The 22756-nt window shown below is 39.5% G+C and overlaps 1 protein-coding gene across 10 annotated transcripts in view; it reads left to right on the top strand.

The window, feature by feature from the left end:
- Window positions 1-22756, top strand: part of LOC138760434 (CAP-Gly domain-containing linker protein 4) — a 396307-nt gene that overhangs the window by 61961 nt on the left and 311590 nt on the right. For all 10 annotated transcript variants that reach the window (XR_011355597.1, XM_069931024.1, XM_069931023.1 and 7 more), the window contains 2 exons: window positions 1928-2021; window positions 20062-20223. Coding sequence is in view for 9 of the 10 variants with exons in the window: in XM_069931024.1 (XP_069787125.1) it covers window positions 1928-2021; window positions 20062-20223 (256 nt within the window). In the remaining variant the exon portion in view is untranslated. The remainder of the gene's footprint in view (window positions 1-1927; window positions 2022-20061; window positions 20224-22756) is intronic.

The raw sequence follows: 22756 nt of genomic DNA, 5'->3' as shown, positions 1-22756 counted from the left end.
TAGAAAGATATAATACTGTCCAGAATATTCTATTTCACGAACAATGGCTGGCCAGAAGATCAGGAAATATCAGAGGAAATGAAACCCTATTACACCAGATGTGGTGAACTGTCCTACTATGGAGAACCTAGACTGTCATTCCCAAGAAGTGGCAGCAAGATGTCCTGGCTGAACTACACAATAACCACCCAGGGATAGTGTGTATGAAAGCACTAGCCAGGATGCACACCTGGTGGCCTTCCATAGGGGAAGATATCGAGCACACATTCAGAAGGTGCAGTACTTGCCAGGATGCACATCCCAAAGGACCTCAGGCAGAAGCAAACCCATAGAAATGACCATCACAACCATGGCGTCAGATCCACAAAGACCTTGCGGGGCCATTCATGGGAAAGAATTTCCAGATAGTAGTCGACACACACTCAAAATGGCCAATTATAATCCGCTTGGAAAAAAACGACTGTGGGTCAGACCATTGAAAAATTCAGAGGAGTTTTTGCATCATATGGATTAGCCATTGAACTCATCTCCAACAACGGCCCACAATTGGTATCAGCAGAATTTAAAGCTTCCATGCGCAACAATAACATTTGCCACATACTGTCTGCACCAGACCATCCCAATACAAATGGAGAAGCAGAAAGTTTCATACAAACTTTCAAGGAAGCCATGAAAATGAGACGAAATTACGACTCGTCATTTTCCCTTAAAATCGCCGATTTCCTGCTGAGTTACCGGAACACACCACACTCAACCACCAAAAGAACACTGGCAGAGCTGATGTTCAGGAGAAATCTAAGCACCAGATTGTCAGCAATACATCCAAATATCAGCCTCAGACTGCAACAGACAGCTTCAGCTAAGAGAGACCTGAAATCGATTGAAGTGGGAAAATCAGTGTTGGTGCAAGACTTCTGCATCCACAAAGCTCCATGGGTGCAGGGATTAGTCCTGAAAAAACTCAGCCCATACTCCTATCACATCCTAGTGGGGGACATGATATGGAAAAGAGACATTGACCAGTGGACGTCGCAATGACACCCGAAGCCGGAAAGGATGGTGTGTTCAGTGAGCGGCCAACCTGGCTACCAGTAGAACCATCTCCATCACATGTGGAAGGGCTCACAGAAGGACCAAGACCACTGACCTAGGTGATACCATCAAGAAAGGCAAGAAACCAGAGACCAGGCGAGCAGCCCGCTAGATCTTCGCACCCAAGCTCCGAAAAGACTGCCAAGATCATCTTCTCCACTGCCCAGTTATATCCTGACCGATCAAGCCTAGAGCTCCTTTACAACAACAAAGTTCCCCGACTGATACCATCCCTCTCTGTAGATCCAAATGAATCACCTGTACATTTCGAAAACTATATATTGCTGGATGGAGTGTTGGATACTGGAAGAGTGTTGGATATGACTCCATTACGTGTACGTGCTGATGTGGGGAACTGATATATACTGAATGCTTCGTAGTAATGTTTGTAGTATGTAATAGTAAAGCATTGAGTTAGTCTGCACTGATGTTGTGGCTGTCGTATATTTACAACAGAGGGCCTCAAACATAACCACTGAATTATTACAACTTGTTGTAGACTCCTTTCCTCATTTGTCATTCTCACCATCTTGTTTCTTTAAAATGGCTTGTAAATGGTCACTACTCATGCTTCTTACCAACTGATTTGCCATAACCTATCTCCGTATGAAAACTCTTTATTCTCTTTCCAGTTCTGAGGAAGGGTAATAGGCCCAAAACATTGACTTGTTTCTCTTTCCACAGATACTGGTTGACAGATTGAGTTCTTCCAGCATTTCATTTTTTGTTTCAGCTTCTGGCATCTGCAGTTTTATTAATTTTTCTATTTGGTTAATTTTTGCTAAGGAAATAAAAAGTTCTTATATCATCCTCTTTCTGATCCAATTGCTTTCAGATTTTGAGTCGAGGATGCCATGTGAATGATAGAGATGGCTTGACAGATATGACACTCCTACATTATACTTGCAAAGCTGGCGCTCAAGGAATTGGTGAGTGGCAAAACATTTTTCATTAATAATTTCCTTTGTGCTTTTTCAGTGAAACTTGTAAAATTAACATTTTTTTCTGATAGGTGATTTTCTCTTTAAGTAAAACCAAATAACATGACTAACCTAGATTTCTGTTGCGGTCATCAAAATCTTTGCCAGCATTGTCTCCGCTCCATCCTCAACATCCATTGGAGTGCTTTCATCCCTAACGTCGAAGTACTCGAGATGGCAGAGGTCGACAGCATCGAGTCCACGCTGCTGAAGATCCAGCTGCGCTGGGTGGGTCACGTCTCCAGAATGGAGGACCATCGCCTTCCCAAGATCGTGTTATATGGCGAGCTCTCCACTGGCCACCATGACAGAGGTGCACCAAAGAAAAGGTACAAGGACTGCCTAAAGAAATCTCTTGGTGCCTGCCACATTGACCACCGCCAGTGGGCTGATATCGCCTCAAACCGTGCATCTTGGCGCCTCACAGTTTGGCAGGCAGCAACCTCCTTTGAAGAAGACCACAGAGCCCACCTCACTGACAAAAGGCAAAGGAGGAAAAACCCAACACCCAACCCCAATCAACCAATTTTCCCCTGCAGCCGCTGCAACCGTGTCTGCCTGTCCCGCATCGGACTTGTCAGCCACAAACGAGCCTGCAGCTGACGTGGACTTTTACCCCCTCCATAAATCTTCGTCCGCGAAGCCAAGCCAAAGAAAGAAAGAAAGAATTGAGTACTCATCATCAATCATAATTAACACTTTTTCATCAAAACTACAATTTCATTCTTAAAATTAATGGCTCATTCATGAATGACAAATTGCATGGTTCCACATCTTGCAAAATAAATATGTAAATAACGTATTTGGTATTTTCATTGATAATCAAATAAGATGCTCAAAAATGCATTCAATACAGGTTCTTCTTTTCCTTGGCTTGGCTTCGTGGACGAAGATTTATGGAGGGGTAATGTCCACGTCAGCTGCAGGCTCGTTTGTGGCTGACAAGTCCGATGCGGGACAGGCAGACACGGTTGCAGCGGTTGCAAGAGAAAATTGGTTGGTTGGGGTTGGGTGTTGGGTTTTTCCTCCTTTGTCTTTTGTCAGTGAGGTGGGCTCTGCGGTCTTCTTCAAATGAGGTTGCTGCTCGCCGAACTGTGAGGCGCCAAGATGCACGGTTTGAGGTGATATCAGCCCACTGGCGGTGGTCAATGTGGCAGGCACTAAGAGATTTCTTTAGGCAGTCCTTGTACCTCTTCTTTGGTGCACCTCTGTCTCGGTGGCCAGTGGAGAGCTCGCCATATAACACAATCTTGGGAAGGCGATGGTCCTCCATTCTGGAGACGTGACCTACCCAGCGCAGTTTGATCTTCAGCAGCGTGGATTCGATGCTGTCGGCCTCTGCCATCTGGAGTACTTCGATGTTGGATATGAAGTCGCTCCAATGAATGTGGAGGATGGAGCAGAGACAACGCTGGTGGAAGTATTCTAGGAGCCATAGGTGATGCCAGTAGAGGACCCATGATTTGGAGCCGAACAGGAATGTGGATATGACAACGGCTCTGTATACGCTAATCTTTGTGAGTTTTTTCAGTTGGTTGTTTTCCAGACTCTTTTGTGTAGTCTTCCAAAGGCGCTATTTGCCTTGGCGAGTCTGTTGTCTATCTCGTTGTCGATCCTTGCATCCGATGAAATGATGCAGCCGAGATTGGTTGACCGTTTTGAGTTTTGTGTGCCCGATGGAGATGTGGGGGGGCTGGTAGTCATGGTGGGGAGCTGGCTGATGGAGAACCTCAGTTTTCTTCAGGCTGACTTCCAGGCCAAACATTTTGGCAGTTTCCGCAAAACAGGACGTCATGCGCTGAAGAGCTGGCTCTGAATGGGCAACTAAAGCGGCATCATCTGCAAAGAGTAGTTCACGGACAAGTTGCTCTTGTGTCTTGGTGTGAGCTTGCAGGTATGAGCTGCTTAACATCCATTTGGGCAACGTCCGAGCGCATATATGTCCATCATCATGGTCCCATAAGGTTATATTTCATAAATCCCAATTGGTGAATAGGATGTAGCAGACACAACCAGACATACGTAACAACTTCTGGCATGCAACGTGTATCTCGTCTTTTGTATACAAAGGCTCATGTACGTAGATACTGTACTTTCTATCTATCCTGGCTCCCAAACACAATAAAGCCAGTTCTTGTAATAGCAGCAGCAAGAGGAAAAGAAGTAGCATTGATTTGGAAGTGAAACAAAAGGTGGAAAAACATTGAATACTCTTGGTCGTGATTTAGGCATATCACAGTCGATAATCATGATGACCCTCAAAATCAAAGAAAAAATTCTCCAAGGTGTTAAAAGATCAGCTCCACTGAAGGCTACAAGGCTAATAAAAATGCGAGAGGACTTAATGGAGAAATTGATAATGATGTGAATTGAGGACCAAACACAAAAGTAAGTCCTCCTCAGCATGTTGATGATCACTGCTAAGGCCTGAAGCTTGTTCCAGGTGCTTAAAGAGAAAGCAGGACCAGACTACAATATTAAGTTTAGTCCTCGCTCTGGGTGATTCAGCTGCTTCAAACAATGTAATTCACTGTGAAAGCGAGTGGTGAGTTCTGATGCGAAGGCAGCAGAAAAAATTGTTGAAACCTCAAATAAATATTGTAGAGGGAGGTTATTTGCCCTAGCAAATTTTTTAATGTGGATGAAACCTCCTTAATCTGGAAGCGAATGCCTGAAAGGATCTTTATCCATAAGTCAATGCCGGGTTTTGAGGCTTTTAAAGACAGAGTGACAGTGTTGTTAGGAGGCAAAGTTGCTGGCTACACGTTAAAGCCGTTTCTTATTTGGCATAGTGAAAATCCCAGGCCTTTCAAGAACATTAACAAACACACTATACTGGTTTATTACAGGAGCAAATAAAATGTCCTGTTTGACACAAATGCAGTTTCAGGATGCCCTTATCGATTGCTATGCCAGTTAAATGGGGAAGTACTTCTCGGAAGAAGGCATACCTTTCTAGATTTTGCAAATTGTTGACAATGCTCCAGGATATCCATCTTTCTTTGGTGACCCCCTCCCTAACATCAAATTGATGTTCCACCCATCAAACACCACCTCTTGAATCCAGCTAATGGACCAAAGGATTATGGCAGTATTCAAGGCCTACAACCTTTGCTCAGGCTGTTGCCGTAACTGATGACACTGACAAGGCACTAATGTAGCTCTGGAAGGAGTACAACATTTTACACTGCATAAAGAACCTTGCTTGGGCCTGGGATAATGTGAGCAAAGAGTGCATGAATGGCATATGGAAAAATACTGAAGCAGTATGTTCATGATGTTAAGTGATTTGAAAAAGATGATGAGATTGCAAGGATTAATAGAACTGTTGTCAACATGGTAAATAACATCTGCTAGACATAGATGATGAGGATATTGAAAAACCCCTAGATGTGGTGCCTGAGGGACTAACAAATGAAGAGTTGCTGAGTTAGGGCAAGAACGAATAGTTGTAGAAGAGGCAAGGGAAAAGGAAACTGCAGAGGAGAAGAAAAACAGGTGCAGTAGAAGTTAACAGTTAAAGGGTTAGCCAAATTTTTTGCAGTCCTTAAACACCTTGCTGAAGAATGTTGGAGAGATGGACCCAAACACTGAATATTTTATACTGATGGGGAGGAATGCTCTTGAAGGATTTGCTGCATATAAAGAAATGCATGAACAAAAGAAAAGGCAAATTAGGCAAACAACACTGGATGTCTAGTGTGTGTGTGTGTGTGTGTGTGTGTGTGTGTGTGTGTGTGATATACCCAAACCATTACAGCCCCCGGCCAAAATCTAGAAAGTTACTTCAAAGTTAATCCTTTTAAATTCAGTGTTCAAGTGTAGGCCTTTAAATTAAACTCCATGCCACTTAAAAGACAGGAATTTAGAGAATTTATTGAAAGCCAAATTAAAATGTACTTTGAAATAAATACAGAATCAGTGAAAGACAAATTTATATTATGGGATGCAATGAAAGCCTTCATTAGAGGGCAGACAATAAGTTATGTAACTAAGATGAAAAAGGATTACAATCGAGAAATAGAACAGTTGGAAAGGGAAATAGTAAGTACAGAAAAAGAACTAACAACAAGGGAAGATACAACAAAAAGAAGAGAATTGGCGGACAAAAAAAATAAAATACGAAACATTACAAACGTATAAGAAGAACATAACGAAAATAAAGCAGAAGTATTACGAGCTAGGAGGAAAAAATGCACAAAATACTAGCCTGGCAACTTAAAACAGAACAAGCTAAAAGAACTGTATTGGCATCAAGGAAAAAAGGACAAATAAATTACATATAACCCAACAGAGATCAATTCAAACTTTAAGGAATTCTATGAACAATTATACCGAACTGAGAACGAAGGGAAAGAAGACAAAATAAATTAATTTTTAGCTAAAATTGAACTACCGAAATTGCAAGAAGAGGAGCGAAACAAATTGATAAAACCATTTGAAATAGAGGAAATACAGGATATATTAAAAAAGCTACCGAACAATAAACCGCCTGGAGAGGATGGACTCCCAATAGAATTCTATAAAAGATTTAAAGAGTTATTAATTCCTCCTCTCCTGGAAGTAATGAATCAGATAGAAGAAACACAAAACTTGCGAGATTCATGTAAAACAGCAATAATTACAGTAATACCAACGACGGGGAAAGATTCACTAACACCAGCACTGTATAGACCAATATCTCTACTTAATTCAGATTATAAGATAATAGCAAAACTATTAGCAAACAGATTGGCTGACTGTGTACCAAAAATAATAAAACTAGATCAAACTGGATTTATTAAGAAAAGATGAACAATGGACAATGTCTGTAAATTCATTAACTTAATCCATGCAGTACAAGGAAATAAGATACCAACAGAGGCTGTTGCTTTAGATGCAGAGAAAGCCTTTGACAGGGTAGAATGGAATTATTTATTCAAAGTATTACAGAGGTTCAACCTACCAGAAAAATATATTAATTGGATTAAAGCATTATATAAGGGACCATTGGCGAAGGTGACAGTAAATGGAAATATATATCGAACCAATTTAAATTAATTAGGTCAACTAGGCAGGGATGTCCACTATCTCCCTCACTGTTCGCTTTAGCAATAGAACCATTGGCAGAACTGATAAGAACAGAAAATAAAATAAAATGGATAAAAATAAAGGAGAAGGAATATAAAATCAGTTTATTTGCAGATGATATCATAGTATACTTAACAGAACCAGAAATATCAATAAAAGAACTACATAAGAAATTGAAGGAATATGGAGAAATATTGGGGTACAAGATCAATGCAAATCAAAGTGAAGCGATGCCAATGAGTAATGCGGATTATACAGAATTTAAAAAAGAATCACCATTTAAATGGCAAATACAAGCAATCTGATAACCTAGGTATTAGATTAGATAATAATTTAAGCCACCTATACAAATTAAAATATTAGCCATTAGAGCGCATCGGATGCCCCCCAAAGTTCCTCAACATGGTTATCCAACTGCATGAAAACCAACAAGGTCAGGTCAGATACAGCAATGAGCTCTCTGAACCCTTCTCCATTAACAATGGCGTGAAGCAAGGCTGTGTTCTCGCACCAACCCTCTTTTCAATCTTCTTCAGCATGATGCTGAACCAAGCCATGAAAGACCCCAACAATGAAGACGCTGTTTACATCCGGTACCGCACGGATGGCAGTCTCTTCAATCTGAGGCGCCTGCAAGCTCACACCAAGACACAAGAGCAACTTGTCCGTGAACTACTCTTTGCAGATGATGCCGCTTTAGTTGCCCATTCAGAGCCAGCTCTTCAGCGCTTGACGTCCTGTTTTGCGGAAACTGCCAAAATGTTTGGCCTGGAAGTCAGCCTGAAGAAAACGGAGGTCCTCCATCAGCCAGCTCCCCACCATGACTACCAGCCCCCCCACATCTCCATCGGGCACACAAAACTCAAAACGGTCAACCAGTTTACCTATCTCGGCTGCACCATTTCATCAGATGCAAGGATCGACAACGAGATAGACAACAGACTCGCCAAGGCAAATAGCGCCTTTGGAAGACTACACAAAAGATTCTGGAAAAACAACCAACTGAAGAACCTCACAAAGATAAGCGTATACAGAGCCGTTGTCATACCCACACTCCTGTTCGGCTCCGAATCATGGGTCCTCTACCGGCATCACCTACGGCTCCTAGAACGCTTCCACCAGCGTTGTCTCCGCTCCATCCTCAACATTCATTGGAGCGCCTTCATCCCTAACATCGAAGTACTCGAGATGGCATAGGCCGACAGCATCGAGTCCAAGCTGCTGAAGATCCAGCTGCGCTGGGTGGGTCATGTCTCCAGAATGGAGGACCATCGCCTTCCCAAGATCGTGTTATATGGCGAGCTCTCCACTGGCCACCGAGACAGAGGTGCACCAAAGAAGAGGTACAAGGACTGCCTAAAGAAATCTCTTGGTGCCTGCCACATTGACCACCGCCTGTGGGCTGATATCGCTTCAAACCGTACATCTTGGCGCCTCACAGTTCGGCGGGCAGCAACCTCCTTTGAAGAAGACCGCAGAGCCCACCTCACTGACAAAAGACAAAGGAGGAAAAACCCAACACCCAACCCCAACTGACCAATTTTCCCCTGCAACCGCTGCAACCGTGTCTGCCTGTCCCACATCGGACTTGTCAGCCACAAACGAGCCTGCAGCTGACGTGGACATTTACCCCCTCCATAAATCTTCATCCGCGAAGCCAAGCCAAAGAAGACAGGAAGACTGAGAACATTGGAAAGAATTACCACTAACATTGATAGGGAGGGTAAATTGCATTAAAATGAATGTCTTCCCAAGGATACAATACTTATTTCAATCGTTACCAATTCCCTTAACAGAGAAATTCTTCAATGAACTAAAGAGAATAATAAGGAAGTTCTTAAGGAAAGGGGGGATACCGAGGATAGCACTAGATAAATTAACAGAATGGTACAAACAAGATGGTTTGCAGCTACCAAACTTTAAAAATTATTATAGAGCAGCACAATTAAGGTATCTATCAGATTTTTATCAAACAAGGGAAAAACCAGATTGGACCAAGATAGAGCTAGATAAAATAGGGGAGAAGATATCAGAACACATACTTTATAAGTGGGATGAAAAACTGGTGCAATATAGAGGTTCACCAGTACTGCACCATTTACTCAACATATGGAAGAAGATTCAGGTAGAAGGGAAAAAAAAACAAATTACCAACTACCAAAATTATTATTGACGCAAAATCAACTAATCCCTTTCACCTTAGATAGCCTTTCCTTTAGAGAATGGGAAAGAAAAGGAATTAAAAGAATAGAAAATTGTTTTTTGGGGAATAATTTATTATCATTTGAACAAATGAAGTACAAAAATGGAATGACTCATGGTACAATATTTGCATACCACCAACTGAAAACCTACTTAAAGGACAAATTGGGAAGCAGACTGAGATTACCAGAAGGCAGCAGCTTTGAATATGTAATTACAGAAACAATGATAATAAAAAGATTTATAACAAACATGTATATCAAGCTGCAAGAGAAAGAAAATGATGAAATAAGCTATAAACCCTAACAAAAGTGGGAAAAAGATTTAAACATAAAGATAAAAAATGAAATATGGGAAAATTTATGCTCTGGAACTATGAAAAATATAATAAATACGAGGTTACACATGACACAATATAATTGGTTACACAGGCTATATATCATGCCCCAAAAGTTAAATAAATGGGACCCAACAGTATCAGATAGATGTTTTCACTGTAAGAAGGAAACGGGAACAACAGTACATGCAATTTGGGCATGTGAGAAAGTGGAAACGTTTTGGGAAGATCTAAATCAGGTATTAAATAAAATAACAAAAAACAACCTACCAAAAACTCCAGAGATCTTTCTAAGTAATATAAGAAGTAAAGAATTAGGCCTCAAATTGGATGAAGCACAAAGAAAATTTATTATGATAGTCTGAGCTGTAGCAAAAAAATATATAATGTCAACTTGGAAATCAGAAGAGAGCCTGAGAATACAGCAATGGTACATGGAAATGAATAAATGTATTCCATTGGAAAAAATAACATATAATTTAAAAAATAAAGTCACATTATTTGAACAAATTTGGGAACCGTACATGGAACACAACAGAGAGGGCCTATCGCGGACCTCCACCCCCTAAAATGATAGAACGAGAAGAAGACAAAATGACCTGATCCAGAGTGTAAAAATAGATGACACAATTTTCTTGTTTATTTTCATTGTGTGTTGACATTGTTTAATGGGTTTGTATATCTTTTTGTATATGTTGAAAGTTTAATGGGTTTGGAGGGGGATGGGAAGGAGGGAGGGAAGGGAAAAAAGGTGAGAAAATGCCACTGTGTATATTCGAGAGGGAAATGTTTGTATGTATTTTGATTAATATGGTTCATAGTGTGAAAAAAAAATTGTAGGCTTTTGAAATTTGATGACCAGAATTAATGTTTTTTTAAAATATTTTATTTAATTGTGTGGATCATTACAGGTAAAAAATGAATAAAGTATTAAACAAATATCCATACCCAATGATACAAAAAAACTTTTATATTTCTCTCCCCATTCCCACTCCCACCCAAAAGTATGAAAAGGAAAGAAAAGAGACACCTACCATTTAATATACATTAATATTATCATATACAAACTTTACATAATTTTTCCAAAGGTATACAATTTCACATCTCATTATACCATCTACTTAATAACACTTCTCTATCATCTTTCCATAATATCACTATACATTTCTTTGCAGTTGCTATTGCAATTTAAAAAAAAATTTCTTGGTATTTGTCCAATTTCAATTTTATCTCCAAGTAAAAATATTTCTTGGATCCTTTGGTATCTTTATCTTCATAATTTGTCCTAATAATAAACTCAGTTTATTCCAAAACCTTTCCACTTTTTCACAAGACCACACTGAATGTAAAAAAAAAACCCTATTTCTTTCGCACATTGAAAACGCTTACTTGAATAATTAGGACTAAGTCCATTTAACTTATGTGGAGTATAATATAATTGATGAAGGAAATTATAGTGAACCATTTGATATCTAATATTTACTGATTTCTTAACATTTTCATAACATAATTTTGACCGAATCTCCTCCTGAATTTGTATATTTAAATCTCTCCCATCAATACAGGTTTTAACAACATTTTTGGTAATTGATAATTTTTAATTCCACTCTCATTATGAATTCTATTCCATATGTTTAAAATATGTTTCTATATGGAAAAATCTTTAGTTCCTTTAAATGAGTCACGATTCCATTTATACAAAATTAACTCCAGAATAGTTTCAACAATTTTATTCATTTCTATTGAATCCAAGCTTGTTTTTCATCTCGTTGATAAAAGGAAGACAAAAACCTCAATTGCGCTACTTTAAAATAATTCTTAAAATTTGGTAGTCTTAATCCACCCTGATTAAATTTCCACATTAATTTTTCTAAATTAATTTTTGACATTTTACCTATTCACATATTATTTTATTCAAGTTTTGAAAGAAAAATTCAGGTACTTGAATGGTCAATGATTGAAACAAATATTGTGTACTTGGAAAATTATTAATTTTAATACAATTCACTCATACTATTAACGTTATGGGTAAATCCATCTTTCAATTTTTTTAACAATGGCAAATAATGTAGTTTAAATAAATTACTTATATTTGTTCTAATTTTAATTCCTAAGTATTTAATTGCTTCATTTTTCCATTTAAATTTTGTCAATCTTTTATCAACCTTGTCTAGAAGACCTTACAAGCAAAAAGGGTTATGAGATTTATTTATTCGTAATCACTTTTGCATTTGGTTGATCATATAATGCCTTTATCTAGTTTATAAAAGTATTTGGAATCCCAAAAGCATTAAGTGTCTCAAATAAAAAAAATCCCATTCCAATTGATCAAATGGTTGCTCTGAATCTAATGCTACCGCGGGAATTTTCCTATTTTGTGCTATATTTACCAAACTTAAAAATTTAACTATTTTATCTGCTGCTTTTCTATTTTTAATAAAACCAGTTTGATTTAGATTTATTAATTTTGGAAAAAATTCAACTAGCCTATTAAGCTAACAATTTTGATACAATTCTATATTCTGTATTCAATAATGATATAGGCCTATATAAAGAAGGCTATAAACAATCTTTCCTTTTTTTTGAAATTAGTTATTAATGCTGTTTTAAAAGATTCACGTAGATCATAAACCTCTTTAATTTGATCTAATGCCTCCATCAATACAGGTTTTAAAAGCTTTTTAAACTCTAAAATTTTGGTGGGAAACCATCTTCACCTGCCGCCTTATTATTCTGCAGAGACATTAAAGTCTCATAAACTCTTTTTCTGAAAAATTCTCGGACTATCTTTTCATTTCATCCTCCCTTAACACCGGTAATTTAATTTGTCTCAAATAATCTCTTATTTTAATTTAATCTCTCTTAGACTCTGAACGATAAAGTTTAGCAAAAAGTCTTTAAAATTATCATTTATTTCCCGCATTTTATGTTATCTGTCCTGATAATTTATTTGTAGCAATTATTGTTCTAGAAATCTAATCAATTTTTAATTGTCATGCTAAAACTTTATGGGCCATTTCACCCAACTCGTAATATTTTTGTTGTGTTCTCATTGTATCTCTCTCCACTCTATAAGAATGCACAGCATTGTTTTAATTTCTTCAACTCTAACAATTTTCTCTTCTCATCTTTATGTATTTGAATTTCCTTCTCCAATTTTATTATTTCTTTACCTAATTGAGTTACTTCTTTCAGTTATTCTTTCTTTATTTTTGAAGTGATGTAGCGGCTGTGTAACAGGCCGAGTGGGCGCGGCAATGCGAACTGTCACTGGCACAGTTCTGCAGGCGTGCGGAACCATAACGCGAATGTCTGCCTACTCACCAGGACCACACGCAAGAGATACCGAGTGCTGAGGAATGGCATGTTGAGCTGTTGAGTCTCCTGCCAAAAGGCGTGGGACATTTACAAGGCTAAATTTAAACTTGCTAGTCCCGTGGATCGACAGTAATCTCATTGTGACGTCCCACCTTGTCTTGTGGAGCCCGGGACATGAAGTATATAAAAGAAGCCTGTAAACCCTGAATAAATCAGTTCAGTTGATTAGTCTGGCGTGTGTTTTTTGTATTATTTCAGTAGCTCTACCATAGTAGCCACTACAATTGGTGACCCTGACTGCAAGATTCAGCCGAAGCCTGAGTCTACAGTCAAAATGGACACAACTACAGCAGCAGCTGCTGCCACGGCGGCAGTTAACGCAGTTGGTCTTCACTTGCCTCCTTTCTGGACTTATCAACCTCGGGCTTGGCTTATTCAGGATGAAACTCAGTTTCATCTTCGGGGCATAATGGCGGAGGACACAAGTTTCTGGCATGTTGTAGTTGCGTTGAACGCCGCCATCCCCTGGTGGAAAACCAGTACACCAGGTTCCGCCAGTTTTTCCTGGATACACTGGAATTGACAAGGCATGAGCATGGCATGCGGCTTTTGAATATGGAAGGCCTGGGTGAAAGGAATCCATTGGACCTAATGAATGCAATGCTTGCATTTGCAGATGGTCATTCTCATTGCCTGCTCTTTGAAACCCTATTCCTATCAAAGCTCCCAGCTTGTGTTGCCATACCCATCGCTGGCATGGATTTCCACCAACCCCTTGATATAGCACAGAAGGCTGACAGGTTCTATCGTACTCCTGCACAATAGTCTGCTCAAGTACAACCTGTTTTGGCAGCAGATACATCTCCGGCATCCTTCAAGCCTCCTGTATCTACAGTTCAATCAAAGAAGGAGGAACGTGCTGACTGTACCTATTAAATGAAAAAGGCAGGAAACAAAAAGAGCCGGCTGCCATTAGTGGCCTCGACAACTGGCGCAAGTTCTGGCGTATTGTATCTTCATGACGACGCGGGCAAGCTCAAGTTTTTTGCAGACACAGGTGCTGAGGTCAGTCTACTCCTGCCTACCTATTTTGAAAGAACGCATAAATGACAACACCTGGCTCTTTGAGTGGCAAATGGAACTATCATTCCAAGCTTTGACACGGGACGGATCTCAATTGGAATAGGAGGGACCAGATTCCGTTGGAATTGCGTCTTAGCTTCTGTTGCTCAGCCAATTTTTACGATCCCCTGGCTTACTGGTGGATGTGAAATGGAAAAATTTGGTTCATGCCATCACTTTTCAGACATACCCGCTGGCATGCAGCAAAGGGAGTGTTTCCCAGCTTGGAGTACATATGCTCCACAAGAATGTCTATGTTGCCCTGCTCAACGAATTTCCCCATATTCTCACTCCTAATTTCAATGCTTCAAAAACAGCCCATGGTGTGTCTCATTACATAGACACTTCAGGCCCACTGATTCATGCCAAAGCTTGTTGTCTTCCACCTGATAAACTGCTGCAGGCAAAGGCGGAGTTTATGGCAATGGAGGAGTTGGGTATCATTTGATGCTCCAACAGACCTTGGCCATTACACATGGTACCCCAGAAAACAGGTGGTTGGAGACCCTTTGGCGATTGCCATAGGCTTAACAATGTTACAACACCCGACAGGTACCGAATTCCTCATATACAGGATTTCACTGCCCATCTACACCATGGCCACATTTTTTCCAAGGTTGATCTGGTCAAAGGATATCATCAGATGCCTATCCATAAGGATGATATCCCTAAAACAGCAAGGTAGACGCAGTCCGTGCTTTTTCCAAACCAACTTCTGCTTCTGATGTCCAGGTAACGTCCCTGTGCTTGGTGAAGGCGATCTGAAACAGTGGCCAAAGAATGTGAGCAGCTGGAGGAATAAACCAGTGATAAAAGTTTATCACACCCAGAAATTTCTGCAGTCCTTTAGACCCCGATATTCAGACACACAGTACAGCCATTACTAACCTGGACATACAAACGAGTGGCACCACAACAGGGCGGCCCAAGCCTCCTTTATGACGTGTCTTTGGGCTACCCTAGACCATTGATTCCGGCATCATGGAGAGGTGACGCCTTTTTGACCAGATACACGGTTTGTCTCATCCATCCATCATAACGTCAGTCAAGCTCATGTCAAATAAATACGTATGTAATGGACTAAGAAAAGACGCTGCTCAATGGGCACGTACATGTGCCTCCTTCCAGACGGCCAAAATTCAGCGGCCCACCAAAGCACCTCTTCTGCTTTTTCCAGCGGTACACAGGAGGTTTGAACACGTGCATGTGGACCTGGTCGGGCCATTACCAGTATCTCAAAACATGAGATACATTCTAACAGTGGTGGACCGTTCTACGCGCTGGCTAGAGGCCATCCCGTTGCCATCCAGTGACACTGAAACATGTGGTAGGGAGTTCATCGGCACACTACGGCATACCATTCACAGTCCAACGGCCTTGTGGAATGTTTCCACCGGCAACTAAAGTCTGCGCTTAAGGCCCATCTCACCAGTCCCATTTGGATCGATGAATTGTCATGGGTTCTACTGGGAGTTCGCACAGCCCCAAAGGAAGATTTGTCTGCATCATCAGGAGAGATGGTTTATGGTACGGTCCTTACAGTTCCAGGGGACATTTATTTTGCAACCAACTCTGACCTGGATGTCCTTCAGCAACTTCGACGCGGTATCACTAGCAGGAACCCTGTTCCTACCAGCTGACATGGAACCCCCAAACAACATGTGGCCCCACACCTCCTCGACGCTGATTTTGTTTTTGTACGCAGGCTGGACCCAGGAGCGCTATTACGATGACCATATGGGGGCCTTTTCCACGTGATTAAGAGGGATGGAGTTGTGTTTACTTTGGACATTGGGGGATATTCACAGCTGTTTAGTGTAGACAGACCCAAGCCTGCCCATATGGATCCCCCTGCACCCATTCAATGTCCCCAACCCAGATGGCGTGGGCGTCCTCCTAAGGCACATGCAACTGGTGTTTTAATTTCCGGTGACAATTCTGGGGGGGGGGGGGTGATGTAGCGGCCGTGTAGCGGTCCGAGCGGGCACACAGTGTGGCAATGCAAATTGTTGCCGGCGCGGTTCTGCAGGTGTGCAGAACCATAATGCGAACGTCTGCCTATTCACATTGACCGTATGCTAGAGAAACCAAGTGCTGAAGAATGGCACGTTGAGCTGTTGAGTCTCCTGCCAAAAGGCGTGGGACACTTAAACCTGCCGGTCCCGTGGATCAGCAGCAAACTCATTGTGATGTCCCACCTTGTCTCGTGGAGCCCGGGACATGAAGTATATAAAAGAAGCCTATAAACCCTGAATAAATCTGTCTTCAGTTGACTAGTCTGGCGTGTGTTTTTTGTATTATATCTGTAGCTCTACCGTAGTAGCCGTTACAGTATAACATTATTTGACCTCTCACATAAACCTTTATTGAATCCCAGAATACAAACTTACTCGCAACTGAATCCTTATTAGTATCTAAAAAAAGTTATCTGTTGCCTCATAAAAACACAAAATTCCCTTTTCTTCAAGAAAATAGTATTTAACCTCCATCTATAACCTACCTTTTGTTCTTCTTCCAATGAAATAGACAAAATTAAAGGTGAATGATCTGATAAAACCGGACTTGATATTTCATTCTTTGTACTCTATTGTGAAGTTGTGCAGAAATTAAAAACTTATCCATCTACGAATATGTTTTAAATCGAAAAGAATAAAAATAATGATTTCTTTTATTTGGGTGGATTTTTCTCCATACCTCCACTTAATCTATATCTGTTATTGTTTTTGCTACCTTATTTTTCATCATTCTGTCTCCCCATCTATCTAATTTAGGATCTAGAACAAAATTTAAATCCCCTTGAAATTTGATAAATTCATAGACATCTTTGCATAAATTTGCCATCATCTACATTTGGAACATATACATTCATTAAGGTCCATTGCTCCGAATAAATCTGACAATTCACCATAACATACCTCCCCACTACATCTATATTGATATCCAATATTTTAACTGGTAAATTTTTATTAATTACCTATAGACATGGAATTAAAAGATGATGCTATTACTGTTCCTACCCAATCTCTTTTTAATTTTTGATGTTCTTTTTCTGTCAAATGTATTTCCTTTAAAAAGCTATGTCTGTTTTAAGTTTTTTCATATAAACTAATAGTTTTTCCGCTTCATTTGATTCTGAATCCCATTATATTAATACCAATAAAATTCAATATATCAGCCATCTAAACTCTCACAAAATCTAATAACTGTCCAACTTTTCACCTCCACTCCTACATCCAAAATACTAACTGAATATTTCATAATACAATTATTAAATTTAGGTGTATTAAAGAGAAAAAAGAAAGGAAACAAAGAGCCCATATAACCGTTTACTGCACGGAAACAGGCCATGTCGGCCCTTCAAGTCCATACCGGTTCACTTGAACAACTCCACTATCTCCTCTGCAAACTCCTGAGGAAGTAGAGGCTTTCTTCATGATGCCATTGGTGTGTTGGTTCCAGGAAAGATCTTCTGAGATAGTGACTCATCCTCTCCACCTCTGATCCCCCTCTTCTGATTCATGTGTATTCTTTCGCATACCAGTCCCGATTGACTGGTGGTTGAGACTTTTCTTATCAGTGGTAAGAGAGCAAAATACTCTGCTCTGTGGTTGGTTGTGTGTTGTCTTTGTTTCCCTGACCACCCAAAACTAACTTTTTACAAAACTGTGATGATACAGATACGATCACCAATGTGTATATGTACAGATGGTCGTGTAGGATGACTGTGAAGAATTGATGTTGAACTGATGGGACGACTAGAGTTGTGGCAGCTACAGATTCACAAATTCTTCTTGTATTGCCTTTGAATCCACACGAGCTCCTGTTCCTTTCCTTTTGTAGGAAAGTCTCAAACTGGGCGGCCTCCACAAAACTTCCAAGAACATGGCACCGGTCTCTCCAAGTAACTTCACTGCTAGCCACACTTAAAATGAAGCAGTCTCTCCAAGTGACCTCCACTCTTAGTCACAATCAAAATGAAGCACTTTGCTTCCCAAAAGACCCTCCTAGGATAGCCCTATCCACATAGCATGCTTTGCTCTGAATTCCACAGAACTGGCTGGCCACAAGAGCTGCTTTCAAAGAGCTGTTTCCTCTCCAGCAGTCAGCATGATTCTCCCTTGTAAAATCACAAGGTCTTTGCAAATGTATTAAATTCTGGAACAGACTGTGACTAGTTCTTCCAATATATCGAATTATTACTGGGCTGTGACTTGTGTTGTGCGAAATGTTAATGGCGACCATTCAGTCCATCCTTTCTATACTATCCCTTGCAGTGATAATCCCATTTTACTAAAACAGGAGCTCATAAAAACAGCAAAGTGGCTATTTTCTTCCATGATGATTTCACATACCTAGAAAAGGGTTAAACAAAGTGACCATGCAAAAATGGACCCAGTAGAATCATTTCTTTTCCAAAGAGACAGCGAAGTGATCTTCCTTATTTCAAAGGCCACTTATTCTATGTTCCCTTTTTTCCAGGTGTAACACACAACACTAACTTTCCTTGTTACTGTGTCTTCAATCCTGAAGCTGTCGTCTTTTGTTAAAGAGACAGAGACATAGCTATTCTTTATTGTCACTGATTTTGTGTATCTCTTATGATAAAGATAATACAATATAGAACAGCACCTCTCTATAGAGGCTACTGTTTTTCAATTCTGTCAGCATGGTCATCTTTATTCTGGTTTCAGAATGCCTCTCTTTCCAATAATACGTTTTTCCTAAAATTCTCATCACAAGACATGTAAAATAATTTCTGTTTCCTTTCTCTAAAGCATAAATCATGGAAAAAGGCCTTTTTAAAGTAATTTCACATGTATATGCTAATAGCATCTCTTCCAGAAGTTTAAATAAATCAAACAGCCTTAAACTTTAGACTCCCCATTAGCCAGAGCTTCAGTGCATTGTGTTAAGCAAGCCTGCATACAGCTCTCTTTCTGTGTTCAACCTTTCCTGGTGCAAAACTTTACCCGCTGAAGTCAAGCTAATCTACCCACTAAGTCGAAAACTTTAGTTATCTCCAGATTTACACTCAACACTTAGTCATTAAGTTTGCAGATAATAGTTAATTAATTTCTGAGCTCCAAATTGATTGATCCCTTCACTAAAGTATGCAGGAGGATAAATCTTGCACTAAACACTCAAAAGACGTGTTTCACCACAAAGGACTTAGTTTTCAAATCTGTGAAATCCAAGTGCAAACAAGCCGATGTGGACAAAATTTCAATATCCATATAGACCCTCAAAATTTCATTTGCATCATTTGTGGCAAGATGTGCAGATCAGTTGCCCTAGATCCCATAGAAGTGTAGTGGAAGGAAGCCTCTGAAGCTTCCCTGTTATATATGCCTAAGCATTGGTATTCCACATTGCCTCACAGCTTGAAAGTGCAATCAATAATTTCCTCAAAATTGGTTAGTATTTGGTAGCAACTGAAATGTCTAATTCCAGAGAAGGCCTCAAACCTTTAAAAATGCTTATTTCACAAGAATTATTTATGGATGTGTCTATTTATCCATTTATTAGATGTTATAGGTTGGGCTTGGGTTTGATATTTTCATCCTTGACAGTATCTGATAACAGACTTTGAAATATGAGTATATGCATAATTACTTGGATATATTTGTTATATTCCTCCCCTGCCTCTCTTGTTACCCCATTGTTCCTCTTGCTAACCTGTTCATCATCTCCAAACCACTGAAAACTGCAAGCTATGTTATTTCTAACAATGGGTACTCACTGTCAGAAGCTTTTTGCTTAATTCAGGTTCTAATTCACATTGACTGTGTGTATGTATTTTTTCTAATTATGCACACTCTTGTCTTCTGTATCCCATTATTCATTGTGGCACCTTATATACTACTTTACTGTGACTTATAATTTGTATTACGCCTTACCGACCCACAATTTTATGAATTTTTAAAACTTTTATTTATCCAGGGGATGCAGAGGTTGCTGCCAAGTTTGCTTCACGACTGATTGAAATGGGAGCTGATGTCAATATCAGAAGCCGTTGGACTAACATGAATGCCTTGCATTATGTTGCCTATTTTGATGTTCCTGAACTAATAAGAATAATTTTGAAGGGTGCAAATGCTGGAGGTAAATAATTTTATCTTTGTGAAAGTTGTATTGGTATTTGCTTTTGAAATACTGTGAAGCCAGTAAATTTTAGATGTCCTTTTATTTTTTAAAAAGGTATTCTTAACAAAACAGTGGTTTTGTGCATAGCTGAGATGAGGATCAGCATCTAATCAGATGATCAATATTAAGAATATAGGTTTGGAAGCAAGTGGAATAATAAAACTGATGTATCATAGAGCCATAAAAAGTTTACAGCACAGAAACAGGCCCCTTCAGCCCTTCCAGTCTGTGTCAAACCGTTTGTTTGCCTAGTCCCACTGACCTGCACCTAGTCCATAGCCCTCCATACCTCTCCCATCCATGTACCTATCCATATTCTTCTTAAATGTTAAAATTGAGCCTGGATTGACCACTTCAACTGGCAGCTGTACCACACTCCCACCACCAAAGTGAAGTTCCCCCACTTTTCGCCTTTCACCCTTAACCCACATCCTCTGGTTTGTATCTCACTTACCCTCAGTGGAAAAAGCTTACCACCATTTACTCTGTCTATCCCCTAATACTTTTAAATACCTATCACATTTACCCTCATTCTTTTATACTCCAGGGAATAAAGTCCTAACCTGTTTAACCTTACCCTATAACTCAGTTCCTGAAGTTTGGACAACATCCTAGTAAATCTTCTCTGCACTCTTTCTATCTGATTGATATTTTTCCTGTAATTAGGTAACCAAAACTGCACACAATACTCCAAATTTAGCTTCACCAATGTCTTATCCAACTTTACCATAACATCCCAACTCCTAGATGCAATACTTTGATTTATGAAGGTCAAGATGCGAAAAGGTCTCTTTACAACTCTATCCACCTGTGATGCCACTTTCAGGGAATTGTGTATCTGTATTCCCCGATCCTTCTGTTCTACCGCACTCCTCAGTGCCCTAACATTTACCATGTTTGTCTTTTCTTGGTTTGTCGTTCCAAAATGCAGCACCTCACACTTGTCTGCATTAAATTGCATCTATCATTTTCCAGCCCATTTTTCCAGTTGGTGCAAGCTTTGAAAACCTTCTTAGCTGTCCACAACACTTTCAATCTTACTGTCATCTGCAAATTTTATGATCCTATTTACCAGATTATCATCCAGGTTATTGATGTAGATGACAAACAACCATGGTCCTAGCACCAATCCCTGTGTCATAGGCCTCCAGTCTGACAGGTAATCATCCACCAGTACTCTCTGGCTTCTCCCATCCAGCCATTTTCAGATCCACTTTACTACTTCACCACGAATACCTAATGTCTGAACCTTCCTGACTACCCTCCCTTGTGAAAAGCTTTACTAAAGTCCATGTAGACAACATCCACAGCCTTTCCTTTGTCAAATTTCATTGTAGCGTCCTCGAAAAACTCTAAAAGATTGGTTAAACATGACCTACCACGCACAAAGCCATGTTAACTATCCTTAATCAGTCCCTGGCTCTCCAAATAATTGTATATAGGATTTCTTCAAGCACTTTACAATAACTTACCAACTACTGACATCAGGCTCACCCGCCTGTAATTTCAAAGGTTTCTTTTGGACCCTTTTTTAAACAATGGAACGACGTGAGCCACTCTCCCATCCTCCAGCACCTCACCTGTGACTAAGGACATTTAAGATATTTCTGCCACAGCCTCTGCAATTTCTTTTAGCCTTCCTCATTTCTTTCTTGTTTTTTCTTGCATTTTTCTTTCTTTTTAAAATATTTTAATTGAGTCTAACATGGACACTTATATACAAAATTTTAAAGAAAACGCATAAGTCATCTCATACACATACAAGTACAAACAAAAATTATGGAATTATATTAGGCAGTTCCTTAACCCACATGAGAAATAAATTATTGAATTAATCAATGATAACCATGTTGAAACCCATATTTGCCAAATTAATCCAAATAAAAATTGATAAAAAGAAAAAAAACCCCAAAAAACCTTAAAACTAAATCTAATCTACCCCCTCCCTCTAATCAAGGTAACTTTTGTAAAAGAAAGGGTAAATTGTGGATCAATAATGACATCCAGACGTCAGACAGAGAATCTTCGGAACATTCAAAATTCTTAATTCTTCCCATCATGATAATATTCTATGAATGGGCCTCACATTTTTACAAATTGAAACTTTATATTTTAAATTTGTATCTAATTTTCTCCAAGCTTAAATAGGACATTACATCATATAACCACTGTGTATGGATAGGTGAAGAGTCATCTTTCCATGACAATAAAACTGCTCATCTGGTTATCAGCGTGATAAAGGCTAAAACTTTCTCCTGAGTTGCAAACAGAGTATATCTGCCTCACGTGAAAAACAAAACAAAGCAATTAATGGGCATGGTTCTATTTTGATCTAAAAGTTTGGAAAATGTTTTTCCAAAATTTCTTTAAATTTGGGCACTCCCAAAACATATGGATCAGTGAAGTTACAAAAATTTTACTTTCTCACATAGTGGTTCAATATATGATTAAAAATTAGATAATTTAACTTTGGACATAGTGCTTTATGTAC

The sequence above is a fragment of the Narcine bancroftii genome, chromosome 4, assembly GCF_036971445.1.
Source record: "Narcine bancroftii isolate sNarBan1 chromosome 4, sNarBan1.hap1, whole genome shotgun sequence".
In the NCBI taxonomy this organism is placed as follows: domain Eukaryota; kingdom Metazoa; phylum Chordata; class Chondrichthyes; order Torpediniformes; family Narcinidae; genus Narcine; species Narcine bancroftii.
The sequence above is the reverse complement of the archived record's forward strand: the minus strand, read 5'-3'. Positions and strand labels throughout refer to the sequence as shown.